The 26892-nt window shown below is 36.2% G+C and overlaps 2 protein-coding genes across 2 annotated transcripts; both read left to right on the forward strand.

The window, feature by feature from the left end:
* The first annotated feature begins 1828 nt into the window (after nt 1-1828).
* LOC145205562 (uncharacterized) lies at nt 1829-13254 on the forward strand. Its single transcript, XM_080078296.1, has 17 exons — nt 1829-1880; nt 2200-2340; nt 3057-3202; nt 3501-3654; nt 4134-4398; nt 4507-4640; nt 5147-5348; nt 5915-6094; nt 6355-6558; nt 7070-7228; nt 7582-7730; nt 8145-8283; nt 8577-8677; nt 9212-9432; nt 9904-10086; nt 11222-11813; nt 12284-13254. Exons 1-17 carry the CDS (start codon nt 1829-1831, stop codon nt 12862-12864), a joined length of 3603 nt encoding a protein of 1200 aa, XP_079934422.1. The 3' UTR covers nt 12865-13254.
* Nucleotides 13255-17136: 3882 nt separating this feature from the next.
* Nucleotides 17137-26892, forward strand: LOC145204864 (carbohydrate sulfotransferase 11-like). Its single transcript, XM_080077474.1, has 5 exons — nt 17137-17472; nt 23653-23807; nt 24090-24342; nt 25348-25519; nt 26039-26892. Exons 1-5 carry the CDS (start codon nt 17220-17222, stop codon nt 26220-26222), a joined length of 1017 nt encoding a protein of 338 aa, XP_079933600.1. The 5' UTR covers nt 17137-17219; the 3' UTR covers nt 26223-26892.

Here is a 26892-nt window from a genome sequence, read left to right on the forward strand (position 1 = left end):
ACCTCAAAATGCTATTTTAATGCGCTTACTTGTTACCGATTAAAGTGTTTCTGAATAGAAGCGTAATTTGTTTTGTTTTGTTGGGCTCTACATGGTGACACGTTTCCAAAAAACAAAACGATTTGATTGGAAACTTTGAAACATATGCTTAATGTCATCGTATGTAAAAAACATAAGTGAAAAAACAAATCAAAAATAAGAAAAAAACTAAAACTACAACAAGCGATCATTAATGAATATGTAGCTTATCAAAGAGATACTGCTCATTTTGCTATTCTTTTGTTTTATTTAGGGTTTAATTTGTCGGTTATTACTCAGAATCTGTTATATTGTTTTTGTTAACCATTTATTTGTGAGATATTATTGTTGCACTGCAAACCGTTTTATTTATTTTACACTATATTTATTTTGTATTGCAAGTTTGGGATTGGAAATTGTTGTTGTTTGAAGCCTTAAGTGCAATAAACTACATAGGCGTACACAGTATAACCCAAAGTTGTGTTTATTTTAAGGTAAAATAAAGAGTAGCTTGTTTTGTTTGCCCCTTTTGGCCTCAGAAGTCAAAAGTTGATTTCAAGAAATATTTCGAAGCACAAAACAAAATAGTGTGCTTGGAAAGCTCTGTATAATACACACATCCGCAGTAAACGAACATTTAAACCCGGTTCAATCCAACACAATTCAAAGGAAATTACGTAAAGAGTATAGAACCCACGGATAAAGTTTAGATGCCAGTCCAATCCGTCAAAATTGTAATTAGGCAAGTAAAAAATGTAATTAAGCATGAATTTTTGAGCTATGTTCGAAAATGACACCAGAAGTGCAGAATTGCAAGGATTTAATTATACTTGGTAAAAGAACCCATACATCTCAAATAAGAACATTCGTTGAACTACAAAGCTTGATCGCAAAACAATGGTCGTCCTAAGCAAGCAAGTAAAGTGAAAACGTTTGCTCACCAACAAATAACACACGAGTCCTAAATGGCACGCAGTAGTTACTAAGTCGTGCATTTTTACCATTTTTAAAAAACCAGAACGACCTACAATGCTTGAAACTGAATTTAGCTTGTTGGGAAACCAGCATTTGAAAACTGAATAGAACACATACACATATCCTTCTTTAGTAGAATCCGGCATTAACAAAACAGTTTGAAAAAAAACTGCTAATGTTTTTCGTACATCAGAAGTATTGTCCCATAAATTAACCATAATCGTATGTAGCACTATCAGATTTTGCGAAAATAATTCACCGAATGAGTGATTGTTAGCTCGATTGGGCTTGGAGTCGCGTCCTTTGGAATTTAAACGAAACCATGGGAAGAATGACACAAACGGAAGCAATATTCCAATTTCCACAGTCACAAACTGCAAGCACCGATTTAGAGGGAGAACCTAACAAGCGCGTTGTAGCATCAGTCGTTTATCACTGCGCAAAACCATTTTGAAGATTTTTCTAAATACAATTACACAGATGTATGTAGTCTAAGCTGTGTATGTTTTTTTGTAAAGTTAGTTTGTGCAAGAACTGTAAGAAAAGGCATAATACAGCACAAAGATCGCAAGCTTAGTTTTTACTCAACACACTATTGGGAAAATATAACTTATTAGCAGTATGCTTTTTTGAGTTGTTGTATAAGAACAGTAAATAAAAGTCAAGATATTTTCAAGTGCAAGAAATATATTGTGTCAGCAATTAAGGTTACATACAAAAACTTATACTGTTATGTAAATTATATACAGCAAAGACAGTATATACTAATAAAAACTTTCTGACTGTGTCTTTGTTAGCTGATTATATAATTTTGGTGCCAAAAATGTTTGCCACGATGATTTCGCTTGACGTTGTCTTAATTTGTATGATGTTGCCATGCTGTTTAGGTAAGTATACCACCATGTTGTAGTTCAATTACAATAAATGCCATTTTCTTGTTTTATGTCAAGTACAGAGTAACGTGGTGAAACGCACTGAAGTTGTCGAAAAAAGTGTTAAATCTGACCATCACCACTTAAAATATAATCCTAAAAACAATTTTCTATACAACTTTTTGCGCAAATGAAAGTAAGAATTTTTTTTTATCTCTCATTAGTATCCTATCAACCTATGCTGAAAACACTTAAGTTTCGACTCGAGATGCTTTATTGCACTTTTAACGTTTGTTCAAAATCTCTAGTCAGTGCTGTAACTGTCCCATTGTAGGGTATTCCCACTCGAGAAATGACGTCAACGATTGGACCACGTGGTCTACTTGCAGCGTGACGTGTGGACAAGGAATGCAGTCACGTGTTCGTGATAAGTCAAGCGTGGAAACGAGAATTTGCTTCAGAAAATTTTGTCCAAGTTAGTTAAATTTGCGGTTTAAAATAAATATTCAAATTTACATGATTAGTGATAGGTTTATTACGATGCCTGTGTATTTGCAAACCAACTCGCTCAACGATCCATACGATCAGAAATGGTACTATACCACTTATTTGGTTTGAGAAAGACGTCGGAAACTAAATAAATACAATAAGTTACACGTATTCGCGAAATTAGTTACAGCATAAAAGCCTACCAGAGACTTACATAAAAGGTAAAGTAACAGGGCTTTGGTATGATCGGACTTTTAACTAGTTAAGATCCTATCGAAAAACACCAAATAAGCATTTCATTTTTGTTGTGGTCCCATGCAATGCTTCTAAACACGTATTTGGGGCGACTGGGTGGTAGTTTAGGCCCATACAGTTGCCGTCGCGAACAGATGCCAGTTAAATTACCTTGCATGAGAAGAAAATACAAAATGGTATTTTCATATTTGCATGCAGTAATCTAATTCCAGAGTTCGTTTTTAAGATATCTGTAGTAATTACGGTTGCAAACAGACGCCCTGCAAAAGCTTTTGATACAAACAAAAAGCAAACATGTATCTTAACTCTTTCGAGAGGAGATCCGTTAAAACGAACAGTTTGCCCGGTCCTGCCGTTTTTCACCATTTGAAACGGCTATGGAAACGGAATATAACCGTAAACCGTAAATGTTGAAAATGTTTAGTCTTAACGTGTATCATTTGACAGGTTATATGGACTGGCCAAGATTTCATTTCAGTGGAAATATAGTGGTTGATTCCAGCACACTGAACAATATCAGATGTAACTACAACAGTCGCGTCTTTACCACAACTGACCTTTCCCGATTTACTACATCAGAAGTGGCAAAACAGGTGACAATCTACTAAGAAATCCTTCCATGGACTCAAATTACTTTTAAACAAAATCTGAATTTGACACCCAAAGGAAATTGCGGTACAAATGAAGCCGAGTGTATTTCAGGCCAATAACCGTTTCACTGCAACTTAAGCAAATCCCCGAATGCAAAGCACGGCCCGACTAATAACTCTATGTTATATTAAGATTGAGTTTCGTTTCATGTGGTTATTTAAGTTTCCCGACTTTGAGATTTACACTTTCAACACTTTATAAGTTACAATTTTAGCAGTATTTTCCTATCTTATGTTTTAGAAAATCGACATACTTCGGTACAAGAACGCTCAGTATAATTGGAATCCAATGGGAAGTGGACACGTATACTTTCTTGACACTTTTTTGTCCTCGTTTTGTACTGCATACAACAATTGTGATAGTTCCACCACTATAACTGAAACAGTGGTTCGAGGTAAGCAATAGTGGGGTTTTGTAGAAATATTTCAATCACAAATGACAATAAATCAAATGTAACATTTTCTAGTCCACTAAAATTTGCCGATTTTGCAGTACATTGACATTTTTTTAGGTTAAGCCCATTAAAACAACTTTCCGAACAAACTAAAACTTATGTATTTGCTGGGGATTGAAAATCAGACGCCTAATTTTTGCCAAAACGTGGAATAGTTCTGTGAATTTTTTAAGCAAAACAAAACACTTTTTGCAAAATTTATGACCCGTATGTCAGTACAGCGTTTCATGTTAGAAATGGTCAATACCACAAAACAAAACCATTTGACCATATCATTGTATTGGGTATTAAAAGCGCTAATTGGTCGTATCAATCAACTGAACCTAATGCAAATCCCCCAGGGTGCGTAGCGCTTTACTTAGACACCCATTAGCCAAATTCGTACACAACAGACTAAAGGTCTTGGTCGCCTAACCTTTAACCTGGTCGGGATTCGTACTCGGTGAGCATGGGTTCAAATCTATCTGATCCTACTTGTACAACAGAAAACGATCGAGCACAGATGGCAACACCAGACCCTGACAAACAATCGGCTTGCGAGATTTGGGGACTGGTTGTGCACATGCCGGGTGTGTTGCAAGCAAACTACAGGGTGTCAGGCAGTCAGCAAGACGGCCATAGGAACGCTATACCGAGATCTGAAGCCAAGGGTTATGCCTACGGACAAGTGGGAAGATTCAAAAGGTAGAACAAGCTGCTGTAAATATTTTTGCCTTCTGGTAATATACTTACATGAGTGTTGTCTATGCTTAGCTGCATATATTGACAAGTAATCAAGTTACTTTTTGACAGCAAATTAGAGAACATAACATGGTACAGCTCACACCACCAAAAGCTTTTCAAAAATGTAACGTCACTCAGTATGACGTTTGTGATGGATAAATACAACCAGATCGCCAGGACTGGGAGACTGACTGGGACGATAGGTAAGTAACATCAACGAACATTCAAGAAAGAGTATACTGCAACTTTAAACTCACGGTTTGATAATAAATGCGGGTATGTATGGCAATACCACTTTTTATCTTGCTTGGTGCCCCACGCATTACAGACAAAAAGCCCTCTAAAAACTACTTGTGTTTTACCCTGTGATTTAGGACGCAGAAAAAAATGGTTGTTGCTGGTGCCGTAAGCGTTAAACGTTGTAATGGAGCGCTATTATGCACAAGGTTAAAGCATCAAAAGAAACAAAATTCTATAGGGGAAATTGATGTCCGCAGTGGTTCGTTATAAAAAATACACTGATTAAGGTGCTGAATTTGCCAGCTAAGTAACATCAAAAGAAACAAATTACAACCTGTGACGCAGTGGGAAATTCAGAGGCACTTCTGGTCTAAAAACCTATAGAACTTAAAAAAAAGTTGAATACACGGACCATCGCACTTTTGTCAGCTGAAAAACAACAACAAATTATCAGCAATTTACTGCTCAGGTCCGACATCTAGTGACGACCCTGTGGAACAAACAGCCACGAGAATTTTGAAAGCATCCGGTAGCAGTCTTCTTCACGCACCAATATATCTACACAGCGACAAGAACGTTATCACACTGGATCTTTCGGGAAGCGTCAAATCGTATTTTAACGGAACATTAAAAGCGAAAAATTTATGGCTGGCAGTAACAGTCAACTGCAGGTAACACAATAACATACAGGGACGTTAGACCAGCTACGGTGAACTTTGTCTTTTGGACCAACTTCCTAATTTTAATTTAGATAGTTGTGGTACTGATATTGACACTAGTTTTGTTCATAAAAATACCAATAAGAATTAGTTAACACATTATATTTTTTTTATATAGCATCATTTATTCATTTATCACTGATGATGAAATTTTTTTGTCAAAGTGTTCGCTTAAAAAAATGTCTACGTTTTATTCTACATGGCTGGCAATTTTGGTTTTAGTAAAGCCTCAAAAAGTCCTTAAAAATATCTTTGCAACAATTTTAACATTTCCAAGATGTATTTTATAACCTTACTTTTTTTTTCTTCTTCACGGGGTTCGAACCCAGGAACCTCCCGGGGACGAATTCCGATCAGTTTTTTTATGAAATAAGGTTTTTATGCGCGCCAGGCCATTCGGCCAAGTTCCTGCCCATATGTATAACCTTATTTCAAACACTGTTCTTGGTAGCAAAAAGGCGCCACTACACGATTTAGGTAACATGTTTAAACCGACACAAAACTGAAATGATTTTCAGATTCCCTCATATTTACCAGTCCAAGATTTGCTCCAATGTTGTTACCTCAACGTCTGGTCAAACTTTTTACATCCTGGAAAACATTTCATTGAAGTATCTTGATTTTATGGAAACTTGGTTTAAAGTTTTGGGTGGAGTTGTGGACGTTGATGTATCCCATGTCCCAAAGGCCGTCGCTAGGTTACTTAGCAATCACAGGATTGCGGTATTGAAGAGCGTGAGATATACAACGTACACGTAAGTTGAAGTAGCATTGTGTAAGTCAGAAAACCAAGAACGCAACAAGATATATCTGTGAAAAATAATAATATGTAAACTATTTATGATTTTGTGTTTTACTTTTTCAGTAAACATAGTCATATTTTATCGCTACAAGTGCATAGTTACCATAACTAGTCCACATTCCACTACACAAAATATAATTTTTTCGCAATTCACAGAACTTACAAAGTCCATCTGCAAGAACTGAAGTTTGGAATCAACATTGGAGTGATGGGTGCTCTTGTGAAGCGTCTCAACGTTCGCCAATCAGAGACCTACACGCCTTTTGTTTCCAAATACGGACATCCGTTAGTTGGAGCGGATTTACAAATGGTGATCGCTCCAGACAGAGCAACATTAGACTGCAACTTGAATTGTAGCACGTAAGCTGCTGTGTGAAAGTTTCTAAAATCTATACAAATCAAATATTTAGCCTAGTTGTACACATGTTTGCATAGGCTTGCGAGCCAAAAGTTTCAAATAAATAAATAAAATTTATCTTTATGTATAGACCATACAAGAAATAATAAATAAGAAAAAAATAAACAAAATTGTTATACCTTTGAACTAAATAAAACGACATAATTAGGACATAAATACGTTAAACAATAAAGAAAATGTTTCTTAATTTTTTTAAAAAAATTCGGAACAAATAGAAATACCTCTTAAGGCCATTACATGTCAGTGTCTACGACTCTAGAAGCATGATATGTAATTTCATTTAACGTATGTTTTCCTTTCAGCCATTATGGACCTTTTTCACATTAAAAATTCTAACCTAATAATAAAATCCAATTTTGACCCAACGATGGACTGCGTTCAACAAATACATTATACTTTAGAAGGCACTCAGCATGTTTTTATTTATACACTTACACAATATTGTTCTAATAGCATTCTTTCGGAACCAAAGGACGCCCTGCTTATCAGAAACAAACATCAACACACAAATGCATCGGGTATGAACTCGTTTAAACTCACAGCTGTAAAAGATCCAGGTTATCTGAGATGCGGGGTCGATGGACAACTCTACGTATTTGCCGTACAACTAAAGTAAGAATACGAGTTTAACCCATATATAATATCCATCTTATATACCTAAAAGACAACAAACTCAACAAACTGCAAATTTGTAAAAAAAACTCGTCTTAAACAACTAACGACTGGTCACACAAACAAACAAAACCTAAGTTGTTAAATCTGTACTCAAAGACTGTACAGAAAGCGAAAGCCAAAAGCTAACTTGCAATTCTACTACTGCTTTTTAAGTACAAAGCTGTAGTAGGCGATTATTCAGTCTCGTTTTGGTGATGGTTGCGTTCGAAGGCATTGAAATAAAAAATAATAATTTTCTTTAAAAAAAACAAATTATGTAAATATTCAAACCAGTCTTTTCCTGTTCACAGGTATCACGTGGGAGGAACAATTTTCACTTTTACAAATACTGACTCGTCGCATTTACCCGCGGATTTTCCAGTTAGCACGGTTCGCCCTCTTGCTCGAATCTACAACCAAATTACTGTGAAAAAATGTCCAGGGTGGCTGGACATAGAAGGTGAATATTTTACCACTAGGCATCATTATTGAACTTGGTAAGACATTATTGAACTTGGTAAGCTGGCTAAAACATAAAAATGAAGCCTCCAAACTGATTAAAAGTCCTTTGCGTTTCAATACCTAATAATATAAGCAAAGATACATCAAACCTAAAGAAGAGTCACCCGGCTCGTTGTTTGGTTTATGAAAGCTATAATGAACCTTATGTCTATTGATTTTACAAACTTGCAGTAAAGACCAGTGAAAACAAACCTCTCGAATTACGGATCCCGCTTAAACGGGGGACTGTATTTGCCGACACCCCAAAACTATTTCGATATAGAATCGGGGGTATTTTTAATATTGCCCAAATTAATTTGCAGACCCCTATGGTGCGAGAAGTACTAATCAAAAGCTGTTTACAATTTTGCAGATATATTTGAGCAGTATTACAACTTGTATCCTGTAATGTGGAGAAACGGAATTATCGACATGCATTCATACGAGGAAGTCAAGCAGAAAGCTAGACTTCTTAAAACTGCCATGTTTGAAACCGACTTTAGCCACGCAAAGTAGGTAGCAGCTTATTACTGTAAAAGAAATATTTGAAACAAAAAGTTACTGCGTTGGAAATAGTTCATTCTCAGTATATGCGGGTTATGCTAAGCTATGCATTGTGTTTACCTTTAGTGGTTCACGATGTGTTTATCAGAACAAAGTGTGGTTCATTATTTCATTGTATGAGGGATAAAATAGCAAAATAAAGGCCCGTATTCTTAAAATACTGTCATCGACTTGTTAAATTAACATTATATCGTAGTTTATTAACCGTCGTATGCAATTGTCACGTAACGCCCTTTTTTAGATATATGCCTGCGTCACGTGATCTGTCGTTAAGCAAACAACAGCTGATATGGAACTGGATGGAATGTGGAATGAAATTTGACACCTCACGTCCTAAGCAAGGCAAGATATTTCCTTCAAACTTTTATTTGTGTTTAACCGCTTTTTATGTCAGAGGTTTCATTTAAGCCTTAGTTTGTGGGTTCAAATCTCACCGCAGATGTGATTTTTTGGCTTTAATTCTCCTTCACCCCTTTAACAAGCATAATACATGACCAGAATCCAAATTTATTTAGGTTTGATGAACAACGTATCAGCTGAAACGTGTAAACATGTAGAACAAATTTGTAGCACAAATTTAAATGTAAAACGTTTCGCAAAAATATTCCCAAAAATTTCCAAAGAAACTTAAAACTGCTCAAACCAAACACACTTTTTGGAAGCTAAAAAACTTTTGTTGATGACATGCATTGACTTTTTGCAGACTCTTATGCACAGTTTTTGTTTTTAAAGCTACTTTTCACCGGCGTGCCTTGTGTTTGTTTTCTATTTTGATAGTTTTTACCCAATTTTTGCATCGCGTTGTGGCCAGAAGACATAAAAAACGTCGTAAGTGTGTAAGTATTAACATTCAAACGCAACATTTTTTTTTTGCAGACACATGTTCAGCAAGCGAGATAAAAACCATGAAAAAGAAGGTACAAGACCTTTTGCTAAACGCCGTCATTGTGGAGTGGGCCACAATTCCACCTTACTTCACAGCATGGCTGAGCCTCAAGACAGAAGATGCTCGGAACTTACGCATTGCCCGTGTTATCAAAACCATTTACACCGAGGAGATGTTGCATATGTCACTAGCTGCAAACTTACTCAACGCGGTAATATAACAATATGCTGATAAAATTGTTGTTGTGTGTTTGGTTGTTAGTGCTATCGTGTCTGTTTGTAGTTTGTATGATTTGTTTCTGTAAACTTTGATTTTGAGTGGTTTACGTTTTTGTCTGTAATCTTTTGTTAGGACTTCTATTTTGGTTGGTTGTTTTTGTGCTTTCTCTTTGAGGTTGTTAAAAACTGATTGGGGTTAAAAAAAACACATTAAGCCTTTTCTGTCTACTTGTTTTTGTAATTTTTCTGTTTTAAAAGTCTTAAGTCTTCTTAAAATGTTGTTGATTTTTAACAAGGGTATCCACCAGGTATACTAAGCTTTTTACCAAACTATTTTGTAATGGTTCAGTACAAACCAATACTTGGATTCGAAATATTTCCCTCTTATTGAAGTAATAATTTGTGTGTATTACCACAATTTCTTAAGGCGAATATATAACTTGCAAAATTATTGTTACCTGCAGGTTGGAGGAACTGTGAATCTTACAAACATGAACCACTTACCAACTTATCCAACACAGTTAGGCAGTGGTGCGTTTTACAACTTGTTGAGCAATATCTTGGTCCCATTGGAACGATTTTCTATTGGACTCGTTCGCGAAGTTTTCACACGGATTGAGTCGCCAAGTTCGGCGAAGGAGCGTAAGGTAATGTTTCCGGACTTTTAATGTTGATCAACAACAAAATTGCCTTGTGGTTGTATATATTTAATATATTATAACACATATATTTCCATTAAACTCTTTGGCAGTATTGTTTTGTATACCAGGGCTACTCAAACTTTATTGCTCTGCGAACCTTTTTAAAACAGAGATTTCTACGCGACCCCTTGATGGGTATAGCCCAGGGATGCACAACCTTTTCGCTATGACGGCCGCATCACAGATCTTTATTTCACCAACGGCCGCTTAATGCCTGCTTGCTTGTGTTTTAAAATAACTGATGTAAAGAAATACTTGTATTATTAACTTGATACACAAATTGACAGTCTTAGCTTTTATGATATATATTGTGACGATTGTGGTATCTGCTTTTTCGCTTTATTTGCACACAATAGGCATAAAAAAGTCTGGCCCACACTCTTTTAAGTACCACAGAATGTGTTTAGAGCAGTTTGAAAATCAAAATATTTGGCTAAAGAGTTTTTATTTAGGTCACGGCCGCCAGTGCATATATTCTAATAAACATGTTCACGGCCGCACAAACTGGTCTCTGTACGGCCAGGTTGTACAAGGTTGTACATCCCTGGTATAGCCTCTACACGGGGATAATGTTTAAACAATAAATGTACGCACGTATGCCATTTATTGTGACTGACACAATAACGCAAAATGTTTCGCGACCCCAAAATTATATTCCTGTTTTATAGCCCTGAGAAGCCCTGTTTTATACCGTGCTTAAGGTTCCATAGTTTAAAAAGTAATAGAATCCCACCAGTCCAGCTTTCCCTCCCGACACTATTCTTTTTGAATTTTATTTTTTTAAACATGGTGCTTTTGTCTAAAAAACTTTGTGTCTAAAAAACAATTTTTGGTGTATGTTAACCAAGCGCTGAGGGCGTCGTCACTCTCTGTAAATTCATTTTTAAAGTATTTATTTATCTTTTGTTTGTTGGAGGATTTTGAGTCGGAAGCATTAAATTGCTATTACCTTTTTTATCAGTCAAACTCAGCGATCGTTAAACATGACACCAACATGCATAACACTGAGGAGACAGTGCGAACCATTACTATAGTATTGAATATAGCGTATTTAAATTTCCTATTCAAATTACTGTTACAGATTTACTTGGAAATGGCCGAGCTCTGGAAATTGCTTTCGAAACCTGGAGAAGTAGCAACGTCCCCCAATATGCAAATGCTTTTGGATGAACAAGCAGCAACTGGGGGCGAAAGCAAAACATTTCCTGACATCGAGCACTTTTCGGGTGCAGGCGGAAAGCTAAAAATGTGGAAAGCCATCAATGCATTTGCACGCAAACATATGCGACCCCAAAGTAACATAGTTACCACAATTGGTGGTTTGTACAGCAAAGTCCTAACTCACACTGCATACCTGGAATCCTGCCTTCAAATCAAGACATTAGAAGGAAACATAGATGGCGGCACTGTCTTCACCGGTGATGTTAAAAAACAGCTAAATATGAGTCAGTGGTATGACCCTGCTCAAAAATATGCCTTAAAAGAAAACGTGGACATGATACAAAGGCAAATGAAAGAAGAGACATTGGTTTTAAGCAAGTCAAAGTCCAGTTTTGTGGTGCAGGAATTCAAAGAGCGAAAGTTTCCCATAAAAACAAATCTAACAAAACCGTTGTTTGAAGTGGTCGATCTTAAAACTGCAATACAAGCCGTCATGGAAATTGTTTATCAAGGTAAGTAAAAACGCGACGTTAATTAACTATATATCATCGCTAATTTTCAAAACGCTAAGCTAATTCGTTCTGGGAGGCAAAACAAATAAAGCAGTGTTTTCGGAAGGGATCGACAAGGTCCTTGAAAGGTTTGCGAATATAAACTTGTCTATGTGGCGAAAACATTAGCAAAACATAACACGGTAAAATTTAAAATATTATGTGGCGAAACAGCATTTGCGATGATATCCTTTTGTTACTGATTTTCGGTATTTCTTGGTAAGAAAAAGAATAGTATGAAAGTCACTGATGGTCATATGAGATCAACTTTATCGAAACGTACAAGTTTAACCGTTAGTTGCACAATTCACAACAACTAAAACTTTCACATTCTGATAGTTTCATGTCACATTCAAAAGTTATGTTGAAAACACTGGGATAGTAAAATGATTTTACGCCATTGGACTACACGTTTGCTTTTCTATGTTTAGGTGAAGGTGGAAGTGCTTGTTCAGCTTTCCGAAAATCCCCCATCGGTGAATTCCTCAGTTTCGACAATTCACATTACGCTCAGTTCTGGGAGATTGTAAGAGGTCGCGAATTAGAACTAGTAAACCTTTCTTCCTACGCAAACCCTCCAACTTGCATTGATTACACCGAATTCAAATGCTCACCAAACGACACCATAAGTAACCAAGCACATTGCTTCGTTGGAGATGAAGTTCCATTTGACATAGACGGTGTTTGGCCCATTATTCCTAACCCTGGCCCCCATAGCTATGACAAGAACACTGATGCATATGTTTTAGACCGACAGTTTAACCTACAGTACACAAGGTTGCTTTGGTGTCTTCAAGACGTTTTCAGTGGAAATAAGCAGATCATGAAAACGTGTATGAGTGTCATGTACGACTTGATCATCACAGGAAAGAAATTGGTCGCAACACCGTTAAAACGAAGTTCAACGACCTATACCGATATGAGAGTAAGCTGTCAACAATGTCATGCTGCACCGTCCTGGATATTTACGCGAGACTTAGACTACCGCGCCGGATTACACTTAGATACTTAATCGTGTTTTTGTGGTACGTTTGTTGTACAGGTAAAACTTCATTGTTTTATGTTAAAAAAGTTATTCCATGATTTTTCGAGGGTAATTTCTTGAAAAGATTTCAAAATCAAACAAGTCATGTAAAAACAAATTAATTTTAGTTTGCAAACTAACTTTTATCAATGGTCGTTGATAACAGCATGTTCAAAGCAAATCAATTTCAGTTTGCAAACCAATTTTTATCAATGGTCGTTGATAACAACATGTAAACAACGAATCAATTTCAGTTTGCAAACTAACTTTTATCAGTGCACGTTGATAACAGCATGTTAACAACAAACCAATTTCAGTTTGCAAATAACTTTTTTCTTCGAACGCATGACCTACACTGTTTGTTATTTTACACCACAGAAGCGGGTTAAATCGTATAAAATCTGTTTTTACAAATTGTCGCACTGACAGACTTCAACAGTTTTAGTGGACAAATCAAGGCGGCATTTCTGGGTAAAAAAGCAGTTGTCTGTTTCAGCAAAAAGCCTCAACATGTAATATATGTTATAGGGTATATTCAACAAGTTTAAACGCAGTACTCCGGGTCTTTGGGGTTTATGAGAGGTTTTTAAAGTTGGTTTTCGATGCAGCAGGCCGCAGGTTATTAAAATTAAACGAAATTTAGATGAAATTTTAACCCAAGACAGAAACGTATACACCGCTAGCACTCTATGTGAGATAACATATTTCATGACTTAGCCCTTAAACGTTAATGTAGACCAGTTATATATGAATCATGGTACTCCAGAACTGCAAAATGGTTATATTGAGTATTGAGTTTTTGAATTGTGTTTTAAGATTACAAAATATAGCCAACAAAAACTAACATCCAATGGTTTTCCACGTACCAATGTGTAAAACTAGCTAGCCAACAGGTGCAGTATACAAAAGGGTCAAAGTCTTATTTTGTTACCTAACGTACAAGTATTCTATATTGTTCAACCGCTAGGTAGCAGTAATGAAAAGAGCAATTATGACGACTCATCGAACCGTGACCAGTAGCTGTTGAAGTCATGGGTTTTATGACCAGTTCACTAAGGTGATGGATGTTATAGAGTCTCACTCTCAATGTGACAAGCTTTTGTTAAATTCAAGGTTGATTTCAGTTGTGAGCGCATTTTGAACATTTTGAAACGTAAGTGGCAATTTTGATCCAGATCGGACGCATACACTTCTTTAGATGCGAGTTTTGACCAGAAATGAACAATGGGCTGATAATGCCTTTGGGCATGAAAGTGGTACATTGCCGCTTGTAAGGCGTATGAAGTCACTATGTGGTATTGCGTGATACACGCAAGTATATTTTTTTGAGTAGGTAGTCTGATTAAAGTATGGGTCACGGTGTAGTCAGTCTGTCATGCTACAGGACAGAAAGTAAACGTGGCAAAAACACAGGATTTGTAGATGCTGCAAGTACTGGTTTTGGTCAGCACAACGTTTAATGATGTAGGCTTTTCGAACTGTATGGGTACAATGTCTGAATCTTTCAAACTGTTTGGGTACAATGTCAGTAACTGTTATTGAACGAGCACCTTTACGCTTTATGCGTTAACAATAGCGATGAAACAGGTGTAACTGCCCATGTATGAACTAATTCCAACAACACTGAATTATTTAACACAGTTGGAAAAAGTGTTTTTTGTTAAGATGTAATACAATTACACACGAAACAACTAGCACTTGCTCCCATAATCAATAAACTGACTGCATTAACGGCACACAAACGTGTTTTGGCATTACTTGTGATGCAATTGGGTTACAACGTTATTTTTCAAAATTAGATAAAAAAGAATTGTGACTATTAAAAGCGTCTCAGAGCATAGATCAGCTAGTTTGGTGAGAACTCTCCAGGCTGCTTAAACATTACCACGAGATATGTCTGCATGATATGATGCAGCATAGGAATTATAAACAGATCTCTATTTAGCGTCCTGAAAAGCATACGGTTTTGTTTGTTTGTTTGTGAAGATAACGACAAAGGCTTAACACAATACTAAAACCCACCTACCACCAACAAACTGAGTTGTTATGTTAATATTATATCTATTCTCTAAAGGAAAAGAACTAAATAGGCACTTTTAATATCATAAGGTGCAACATTTTTGTGTTACTATTGTAATTGGAACATTAGCAACTAAAAGCGTTCGGTTCAATTCTTTTCTTTAAGAAGTTTCTGACGTGTAACATGATATCAAGTATTTGCGACAATTGTTATAGAGTCAACCCATTGTGTTTAGATAAGGGGTGTAAAAATTCTTTAACAGCTTGGTAGCGTTCCAAAATGTTTAAGAGCACATACGGTCTAACTTTACCTTTCTATAAGTCTTTTCGTACTTAATGCATATGTCAGGACTAGAAGCCACTTAGGCTCATTTTGTTAAAAATCCTTTCACGCCTAGCCAAGACAATTGAGACGTTCTTATTTCACCTACATGCCCATTTATGATCGCTCAATTGATGATCGCAGAATCAGCACTTTGTCCAGAGTTTGCATAGCAAGGCGATAGTGCCTAATAAGGATTGCAATATTAAATGTTCAGCATGCGATCAACCTATTTGGCCGCGGCTGATCCACTTGCGCCGAAAATATGTGCTTCACCAACTCAATTGGCAAAGGCGCTAGCACAATGGTGCTTGCGACTCTATGACGTAAATATAACTCTTTTTGCTAAATATTTGGACTTGAAAACAGCTCTGAACCTATTTTGTTGGGCTGAAATGTGTATTACCAGCCTTGTAGCCCTATGCGTCAGACTTTTTTGCGATGTGGCCATCGTAGCGAAAAGGTTGGGCACCCCTAGCACAAACAAAGATATAAAGACTGCCACATATGCAACTGCCGCAGGACTTGTCTTTTTGTAAACTGGTCTGCTCACTTTAAAGAATCTTTGCTGCATTGTCTGTCCACTAGCAAAGTAAAATAACAGGTAAAGTCAGAGTTAAGGTCATAGTTTTCTGCGGGACTTTATCTAAGTGGCTAAACTTATCTCAATAGCCATTTGGTTAAGAAACACTGCTCTATTTTAACTTTTAAAACGGTATGTAATAGTGAACATCTCCCGTACAGAGTGCGGTCAAAAAATAAAGGAAAATGACCTCATAAACCAGTTCATCAATTCTTATTAGTTCAATATACTAAGCTTTACTCTATGAGCGTAAAGTCAGCCAGTTTGGACTTGAAAGGTAATTGACATGTTGGCGGAAATAAATAGCACCCTATCAATGAGTTTTAGGTGCAAGTATTTCATCAGTTTGCTGTGCCTTCTGTCATCCAGCTTTTTCAAGCTTGGTCGAAGAACTAATGCTGCGGTAACTGGTCGTAGATGATTGAGTGAGCTTGTTAAGGGTGCTGCTACGTCAGGGGTCCGTGAGGCAATTTTGGGGGACCGCGAAAAAGTTGACGTACTTCTATAATCTTATTTGGCGTCAGTTTGTGCCACTGAATCAGTTTAAATCAAAGTAGAATTGAGAATCGACTGTTTTCATTGCTAAACAATACGCTTTATTGTATGACAACTAAGAAAAATGCAATTGCTCGCGTCTTGTCTGTGATGTCACAAGCTGTCTTTGGATCATCGTTATGCGCAGTTTTGCATAACTATAGCTAAAATTCTGCAATCAACTTTCGTTATTCTGAAATACACATTCAGGTTCAGGGACCGCGAGCCCTCGAACCACTGCTTTAGACGGTTTCTCTGGTATTTAGGCTGATTTTAAAGCAGTAACGAGTAACATCGGTGTAAACCATACATTTTTCTTGGTAGATTTTGATCAACATTTGAAAACGTCGAAGAACAAAAAGAAATGAACTAGTAGTTGTTCGGAAGGATAGCTTACTGAGAAATAAACAAGCCGATATATTTGTATAAAACATGGCGTTTGGACAGCAACTTGTGTCATTTTGAAATGAATGTAAATACTAAGCAGCAAGTGAAAATGTCACAAGTTGCTGTCGAAACTACATGTTCCATACAAAAATATTGTCTTGTTTGTTTTTTGTTAGAATTTCAAAATCGTGAATTGTGTGCCAATTGGTTACTGTTTTTCGATAACGTAGAAGTTGGTTTATCGGTTTGTAACATGATTGTAACTTAGTTCGAAGATACATGAGACAGGCGAAGTGACTTGGTTAAGTCAATAAAATTAACATGCTTTTTTGAAAGAGCCTTGGCTGTGTATGACCTAACTGAAATAACCTACAGGCGTCATGTTTAAATGTGTTTCCCTAAGCTAACAATCGATGTGAACTAACCGTTCAGTGTTCAACAGGGTTATATACGCTTGGTGCAGTAAGGTGTTAAAATCAAACTTGTAAGTAGATAGCTATGGTCATGGCGGCTTTTCGAAAGGGCCGGATTTTTCTGCTGGTATCTTTGGTTATAACTGCAGCAGTCCTGCATTATCGCCTTTCAATTGTTCAACATGCCAAAATTGCGAACACAAAGGACCAGAACAATGTTGTGGATCTTAGCTCTCAGTTAAATGCCCCTGTGGAAATGGAATTGGATTTTATGGAAAGAATGAAAGAAAGAATGGCGTCAAGGAGAAGAAGTGTCAAAGATGCTTGCAGAAAAATGGGTGAGTTTATGTTGTGTTATGTAACTGAGAACTATATGCGTTGTTTTGTTTGGTTTTTCTTAGTTTTATTATTTTTAAGAGAAAAAACAGCTCTTTCGGGTTTTTATGTTGTCCAAAAGTTGACAAAATTAGTGGAAAATCTAAAACGTTTAAAACGGCCAGCACAAAGCCTGCCTGCTTTGTCTGACTTGTGTCATGAATAAGGAAATGTGTGAGTTGCGGTAGCCAGAATAACTGACGATTGACGCAAAAGCAATATCCAGTCCTGGATAAACAGTTTACATTATAGTCCACTGGAGAAAATCCCCATAGCGATACAGAGAATAGTTAGGTTGGCCAATATGACACAAAAATGGAATGTTTTTGTCTTATTAAACATTATGTCGTATTACCGTTGCCCTTGGTTAAAATGACCATAAAAAAACGACCGTACTTGTACTTCAAACTTCAAAACAGATTCACCAACAACGTGGCTTAGCTAAGCAGTGTTTCCTAAATTATGGGTCGCGACCTAAAGTTGGGTCGCCTGTTTTTGTAGCAAGAGCATCTACTTCTTAACTTCGTTTCGTAGCATTCTTATGCCACTTCAGACTGTTGCGCAAAACTAATTACATGACAACTGACTTATCGTGGCGTATGACGTACTATTGGCTTGTTTTGTTTGTTGTCTAGCTCAGGGGTGTGCAACCTGCGGACCGCGGGCCAAATGCGGCCCGTTGATAAAGTTCGTGCGGCCCGCGGAGACGCTGGAATTTTCTAATTTACTGGCAAAAGAGTCCAATTCTCATATATTTTTGAGCTCATTAGTGCGCCCGGTGGTATTTCTATGCGACCTGGCAATAATGTGACTATAAATAAATGCGACTTTTACTTGTTAACTCAATATAAGCATATTTGGTATGAAACAAATTAAAATCAGCTTGGGGTGCGGCCCGCGATCTGATCATGGTAATTGTATTTGGCCCCACGGTGAAAAAGGTTGCACACCCCTGGTCTAGCTGATAATTATTACATAATTAATGTACTATAATACATCAAACCCGCTCTAAAGTTCGGTTTAAATGGGAAAGAATGTTTGGTCGAAAATACCAAAAATATCTGTCGTAGCAATTTTCATTAAAACCAGTCAACAATACAACTAAAATAGTGATAATACACATCCATGAGTGGCGAGAAACCCCAAAAGATTTTTTTTAGAAGTATTTATTGGGTCGCGTCCAAAAATTTGGGAACCACTGGCTAAGAGAATGAAGACTGTAGTGAAGTCAGTCATGGATTCTGGCTCTAAGATTTTGAGATGTGTATATTTCACTATCTATAAGCATGCAAAACACCCGGCGCATTTTACCTATCAATGATTATGTTTAGTGCAAAATCCAACAAAAGTCTTATGTTGTCTACTTTGAAACGACGAAAGTAATGATGTTTTTAATTTAAAACCTAGAGGACAAACAAAACTTACAATCTAGTTGGAAAACAAACTGTTTGAACTATTACCGGCCTATCACCTTTCGTAACTTAATTGGTGCCAGTCAGTTTCCGTTTTTCATCTACTCAATTGTTGCCCACGCGCTTTAATCTCTCACGGCACACTAGTGTGCGCGGCACATAGTTTGCGAATCATTGCTTCAAGTAGTCTCTATTTAATCACGACAATGGCTATAAATTCACAGATATATTATTAAAACACTTGGTATACATTAAAAACTAAATATATTTTTGGATTTTTAACTAACTTAGTGTGGACATTATTAAAATTTCAATACTTTTGTTTATATTTTGTAATCAGTGTTACTAATACATAGGGTTGATTAAAGCCTAAAAGGTGGAAAAAGGTAAAAAATTGTACAACGATTAGACGGCTTTGTTATTAATTGATTTTAACCGTACTTTTGATCTGAAGACCCAATATGACCCTCACAAAAACGTAGGGAAGGAAAGTTACTGTGTAGTAAACAATGTTACGAAAAGCTCATATCAGTCTATAGCGGTTTTGAAGCAAACATTGATAATATATTGTGTCGCCAACTTTTTCCCTAATAGTTTGAAGAAAAACAAATCTGCCAGATAAAGCATGTCAATAGTGAATACTCTCTACTGCAAACGTTTTTACAACTGGCATTGCCAAATGAGTTTACTGTGCACAACATATTAATGGTAGTTTTGTATTTTGTTTAGCTTGTTTTTTGTTTTGATTTTAAGTCTTTTACAAATAGCAGTTAAAAGACGACGCTTTTATTATTCATTAAAGTTTGTTAAACATTAAATATGCGACTTTTCTGCCATTGATAAAAACTAAACAATTTTGTCAGCTTTGTCATTTATTGATTTTAGCTTGGTTTGATCAGAAGTCCCAATGTGACCCCAATGAAAGGCAAAAAGTGGAATAGTAGACTGTTTAGTCGCGTTTTTTAGCAAACATTGACAATGCATATTACACCAAACTTCTCAATGGAAGTTTTGTTATTAATCAAGCTGTGGCATAGGGTTCCAACTTAAGTTTTTGTCAAAAATTCGTCTCCGAAATTTTGTATTCTAAGCCGGCTGCATCATTTGTACAATTTAGCCTTCCAACAATATAATTAATATAGATTTTGCTCATGGAAGTGACACAAAAACATTTGAACCTCTGCAAATACATAAGGCGAAAATTGAACGCTTTTTGCCTCTCTTATCACATGTCTGAAAAAACGTGCCGTTCTACTAGATAAGTTATTAGTTGTTATACAGTGATTAGCGATCTATAGTAGGTATAATTATTGAGAGCTAAAAAAATGTTCATTACACCATGTTTTGCATGTAAATTATAGTTTATCACCTTGTTTGTAACATGTACTGCATTCACTGCAGTGAATGAAAAAAACATTGTTAGAACGACGAAACTAACTTGCCAATGTCGATTTGTAAACGTGTATACAACTAGGCCCTAATATGAAACCGCACAACAGGAAGTTTTCTTGGAAAACTACAAGCATAAAATTTCTAACCTCTAATACAACTGTAGGTGCAAATGTGCGCCAAAAGCCAGTAACATGTGTGTAAACGTGCGTTTTTCTGAAAAAACAAACAAACTAAAATGTCTTTTTTTAATTTTTCAACACTAACCGATTTAACTTTGATGCAATGATTTAGAATTGATTTAGCAACTTACAAAAACCTGGTCATATTTTTTAATGTTCTTCAACAAAACGTTTAAGAGTTGTTGAAAATCTTTGTTGCAAAGGTCATGTTTAAGAGCTGGGAGGCATGCTCTCCAAACTGTTATGACTGAGTTTACCGAAATGCAAACAAAGTAGTTTGGGAGTGTAAGCCAGTAGGGGCATGGGCTCTGGCAGAAATTTTGCAAGAGCGGTCAAGTTTTGACAAATACATATTAACATGGAAGGATTTATATATTTTAAGTAATTACAGTCAAACTTCGATACTATGCGACCCTTTGGGATCGAGAGAAAGTGGCACAATAGCAAGGGTGGCATAATAGCGAGGGTTGTTTTTAAACATAGCCTTGTGACGTGACAATGTACTGTAACGCCACGTTGTGTTGTACGATTGTAATTTATTACAGTACAGTATGATTTATTACAAAAATACGAATATATCGTGCCTAGAACAGACAAGATCTGTTAGTTTTGCCGTGACACAAGCACAGAACGGCGTTTACATTACTCGCTGCAAATCCGTGAAACCTCTTAACATGACCAAGTTAGTTTATTCAACGATTTGTTTTTCGTGTTTTCTCTGTTTTTTCATGAGCTCAAACCGAAAGTTGTCAGAAGGCCCAATTTTTCAATCTATAACCAGACCGTTAGTACGTAAATACAGTACTGTTCTCTCATGTGTCATAGTATCAAGGGTAAGGGTTGGCATAGTAAATATATTTTCTATTGAATTTAGTTGTGACGATCAAAAATGGTATAGTAGCGAGGGTGGCATAACAGCAAGGTGGCATAGTATCGAAATTTGACTGTATGTACATGTAGACATAAAATATATGCAGTAGAAGAGCGTCCACAATGTAAAAATCCCCACACAGCCATGTACATATCACATGTACCGTTTTTTCTGTTGGAAAAGCAGCAAAACGGCAGAGGTTATCAAACAACACCAGATACGTAAATAAGGCACACATCGTTAAACTCGTTGTTGAGATTTTCACTGACTTTTTCGAATCCACTTCTTATAGCATGAAACTTTCGCATTCTTCAGGGTTTTTTTCGAAAAAAGGTCCAAGCAGGCTTGAAATTCAAAACGGGGTCTTCATGAGTAAGGCTACAACATACTTTTAGGTCGGGTAGGGCTCTAATTAAAACTATTGGTCCTATCCACGAACGCCATGATTATCCAGTTTTCTATAATTTAGAACCAGTTTTATCATAAGTACTGCTGTTGCGTTGGTGTACAGTACACATATTTTTAAGGATAGACAAAAATACTGACCATAAAATTGGATGATTTATGATTTCTTATAACCTCGTTCGAATTGAGTTTTTTTTAGTTAATTTTACCATTTCAAAATTGAAATTGACAAACTGTGGAAATTTTCATAATGTATGTTGAATAGCAATGGCTTGACTCACTAATTTATCCCAACCAATCCAATTCAGTTATATTTAGGACAAAAACCAACCTAATCCAGTTGCAATTACAAACTCCACGCATTTTACGTGACTCCCACTTAGCTTCGGTACCATCTATTCATAGTATCAAATGTTGTTTGTGGGTATCCGATATCACGACAGATAGAGCTTGTTTTGTTTTCCAGTAAAGTGTCTGTTCGACAAGTAAACTGAAATTAGACTAAAATGTAATTACCGTTTTGTGTACGCATATTTTGTATTTTGCGTTTATGTTGATTAAAAAGTGTGTCAAGGAATACAACAAACCTTGTTAAAATGAAATGTAAGAGTAAAACTTACAAACATGCCCAGCAGGGCCGCACATTCAAGGGCACAATTTTCGTAAAGCCTTGTCAAACCCGAAATGTAAAACTACAAAAGATACCATGTTCCAAGGAGGGCGGCGTACCTGAAGATCAATAAAATGTGCGACCAAACGCAGCAAATCAATACAAACAAATCAATGGAATGTTAAGATGTAGGCAACAAATCAACACAAATCTGTCTTTTGTCTGTTTTCTTTCATACTAATTCTTTTTTCTGTGAATTTCGTATGTCATCATATTGGCATTATGAGTATACAGACGAAAGAGTGGGAATGTAAAATGATAACGGCAACTGATGTATAGAGAGAGTAAAATGACGTCCAAACTGTGCCAGACCCAATTCTACAGACAAACATTTGTTTTGTTATCTAATCCTAAGCCGGATAAAACTCGAGCCCAACCTAAAAGTGGGACCCCCTTTACAACAAATGCAGTTTAAATCAAATCGACTACTAAGCATTGAGCCAAACTCAATCGAAAAAGCAATACAAAAAGAGTAGGACAATTTTAAGGAAAGGCACATGCCCTATACTAAAAGCAATATTACAAAATGCCCAAAATTTATAGTGAACAATATTTAAGTGAACAATACAGTTAGACCACTTGTTTCCAGTGCTGGATTAAGGGTCTGTTGGCCTGTAGGCACAATTTATAAGTGGCCCGAAAATCGGGATTGCCAACTAAAAAATTAGAATTATCAGTGTTGCCAAATCATTCTACTGATTTTAAAGTGACCTGGAATGTTGACTGGCCTGTAGGCACGTTCATGACTACTTTGCCTAATGGTTAATCCGGCACTGCTTGTTTCCAACCTTATTGGTGCTATAGTACTATCACTTTGCAACTATGACATACAGAAGTGAATATTTCGTTATAGTTGATACAAAACTCAATACATATATGCCTAATAAATAACTGAGAATGCAAAATGATTTCCAAGTAACAGAATCAGTCAATGAATTTACATGGAATATATATATTTAGCCTAACTAGTATCTTTAGTTGCTACAAAACCACAGGATAAAACATAATAAACGAGAAACAAAAGTAATATATTGATACCTAATAAATGTTTTGAATGCTTACATGAACAGTAAAAGTCTTTTAGAATTAACATTATTTTTACCCATATTTAGTGCACATATAGCCTATCGCTAGTTGGTACCTGATTTCCAAGTGGCAATGTTTTAAAACCTGGTTTATAAAAGTAATAATATACCCTCGTTGTTTTTTTACAGGCTTGCCAACCGAACCTCTCGACCGAATCGAGTTGATAACGTCAAAGAAATATCGCTTGGCATATTGTCCTGTGCCGAAAACAGGCTGCTCCAACATGAAACGGGTTATGCTTGGACTGAACGGATACGGAAATGACACAGAGCAAATATTTCCAGTGAGTGTGTTGTATCCGTTATTGACATTTTAAGTATTAGAACTGTCGGGTTTTTTTCTTACAAAGGAGAAAGATTGCAATGTTGTGTTTGCTATTTTGAAAATTGATAGGGATTTTTTCCACAAATAATGTAGTGGCCCAAATATACTGTATATATTCTTGAACGTCGAGGACAAAATGAATGCTTGTGTAAGTCAAACCCATTTAAAAAACAAGTGATTTTTAAAATGCTGTGTAAGTCAATAAGTCGAACTGTACGTGTAATTCAGCATTTTTTCGCAGAAAAACGTTATCGGCCAGACAAACCTCCTACACAAAGCCATAAGTCAGAATTTAACAATGCGAAGTACTGGGTTCCCACCATTCGTTGTGGAGCATCAATACACCACGTTCATTGTTGTTCGTCACCCATTTGAACGCGCGCTTTCTGCATACAAGAATAAGTTGACGAAACAATGGAACGGAGAACCACCCCAGTTCATGAAAAAGGCTGATCACATAAAGCTCCGTTTTGGGAGTCCAGAAAGAAAGAACGGTAAAGCTCGTATTGGTTTACTAACACTACATTTTATATTTTTGATCATTGATTGTTATTTTACTTGTAAACAAGTTCCATACTGTTCTGAGTTCGAAAGTAAGCCATCAAAAAAGAATTGAGGAAAACAACATCTCAAATAGACCCTAAAAGCGACATGCTTTATTATTCAAACGTTTCGGCAAATGCTAATGCCACCATCAGTGATATAAAGAGCCACTTTTACATCCGTTTTTAGTTACATCCGTTTATAACCACTTGAGCCATTTAACAGATTGATAAAGAGGTCGTCATTAAACTGATGAACAAATCCGTGTGTAGTGCTTCAAAAATGAACTCATCGAAGAAATACAAAACCACCTTTTTAACTTTCGTTTTTATTTATTTTTTCGTTAAATATTTTTTTGTCAATACCGTTAAATAGCAATTTTATATTTTACTGCAGGAGTTTTGCCACAATGAATAAAAACTTTATCATGTCATATGTATATTCACAAAACAAAACATTGCTAGCAAAGTGAGACACCAAGGATATTTATTTGTCTGGAAATCTTAGGGTATAATTTCATCTAATTTGAGCAAAACAAAAATATTTGTCTAAACACTTTATTTATTTTAAGAAGTGCTTGGTTTCAGTGTGAAAAATCTCTGTTTTCCACATATGCTATTTGTGTAATTTTAGTCAAAACTACTCAATTTGTTTCCAGTAGTGTTTATTGCTCATGATGGTTAATAGTTCTGCTTATGAGCATCTCATGGTTTAGGCTTAGCAAAACTGGCATCACCCAACACAATACATACGTTTACTGCGGTTTGGATGTTAGCATATAGGTATGAAATTTAGCGCTTACATGATCTTTGTCCTAGATCTGTAAATCATTAACTTAAGATCCGCAAATGGTTTGGAGGTTGCTATCTTGGATAAAGCTTACTTATTCTACACTACACCAGGAGTGCACAGCCTGCTACTGCATGACTATCTATAAGTCTGTTTTTTTTTCACAGCAACCGAGAAAAGTCCAACATTTGAAGAATTCGTTAAATATCTTTACGACGCAAACAACACCAACATTAATGGAGAGGACAACCACTGGAACAGCGTTAACGTTATTTGCTTTCCCTGCCAGAATCAGTTTGACGTTATAGCGAAGATCGAAACAATAGAGGAAGATTTACGGTAAGACTACACGTTTCTAAGCCTTTTAGTATTGTTTTGTGACGAATAGACTGGCCCATATAAAACAAAAACGAGATTTCAAAATTTGGATTTTGCTCAACTTGAAATGGGCCATCAATTGACCCAAAATTGTAAACGGGCATCGGAACCCGGCCCGAACCTGATTCGTTTTTGAGAAGACCGTTTAGGCCTGTTTGATTGACAGACCTATACATTGAAGCACCAGGAAAGACCATGACAACAAACACAATAAGCAATTGGTCTTGAACAAGGCGTTTTAGGGCTGTTTGAAATTAGGTCAGGTCCAGCAACTGGTTACTTAGCTAGATAAATTTAATTAAAAAATACTGAAAGCCCGAACCCGGCCCGACTTGTATTTGATACGTGAAGACAGATCTGTCGGTCACCACCCTGTTACACAGGCTAATTCCTGTAATCTGTCATGACATTACACTTGTCCTTATTTATTGTTTTTAATTTGTCACTGTTTTTTATTTGCGCTTGTTTTCAAATATTCAGGTATTTACTGAAGCTACTAGGTGCACCAGACAGCCTTGGAATGCCGAAAGGTTATTCAAAAAGCGGAAAAAGTGGAACTGATATCCAAGTGGATCCCAACTTCAAACGTTTAAATCAGGAGCAGATCAAAATGCTTTACCAAGTTTACCAAACTGACTTCAAAATGTTTCAATACGAAACGTAAAATATGTCTAAAAGACGATCGGTGCCTCCAGCTTCTCAAAGAGACTTTAAGCGTACCAGGAGAGTCTTGAAAAAATCACTGTGAAATGATATTGAATGGAAAACATTTTCGCTTGCCCTTCTTGAATTGAGAAAATCGAATACCACAGTATTGTTTCTGCTGATGATATTTTGTAGTGCCTTATTGAAACATATATGCTCAAAATATTTATAAAATCGGTTTAGTTGCTATTTTATTTGGTGGTTGTCAATGAAACACTCATTACTTAAGTTCATCAACAACGAAAATGTGAGCTTTATTGAAGTTTAAATATATGTGATGGCAGTCCGTGTATAAACTTGCTGTAAGTAATCGCGTTAAGCAACCAAGAGAATTTTCACTTTAATTTTCAAGTGGTGTAATTGTTTCCAGAAAAACATTTAAAAAGAAATACAAAGTCAACTACGGACACACATAATAACACTTTTTTACAAAAACAAGTAGACAAAGAAATATTAATTGCATCTCAGTAGACACTTACTTGTTATTTAACATTCGTTGAATAACTTCAGATGTAGTTACAACAATGAGATTTTCACAAATTCTAGTCTTTCCTGATTATTGTTATTAAAGTTATGCGTTGATTATTTGAACTGAAGGTGTTTAAATAAAACAGTATCGGGCCCTTCAA

The sequence above is a fragment of the Phallusia mammillata genome, chromosome 8 (genome assembly GCF_965637545.1).
Source record: "Phallusia mammillata chromosome 8, kaPhaMamm4.hap1.1, whole genome shotgun sequence".
Taxonomy (NCBI): domain Eukaryota; kingdom Metazoa; phylum Chordata; class Ascidiacea; order Phlebobranchia; family Ascidiidae; genus Phallusia; species Phallusia mammillata.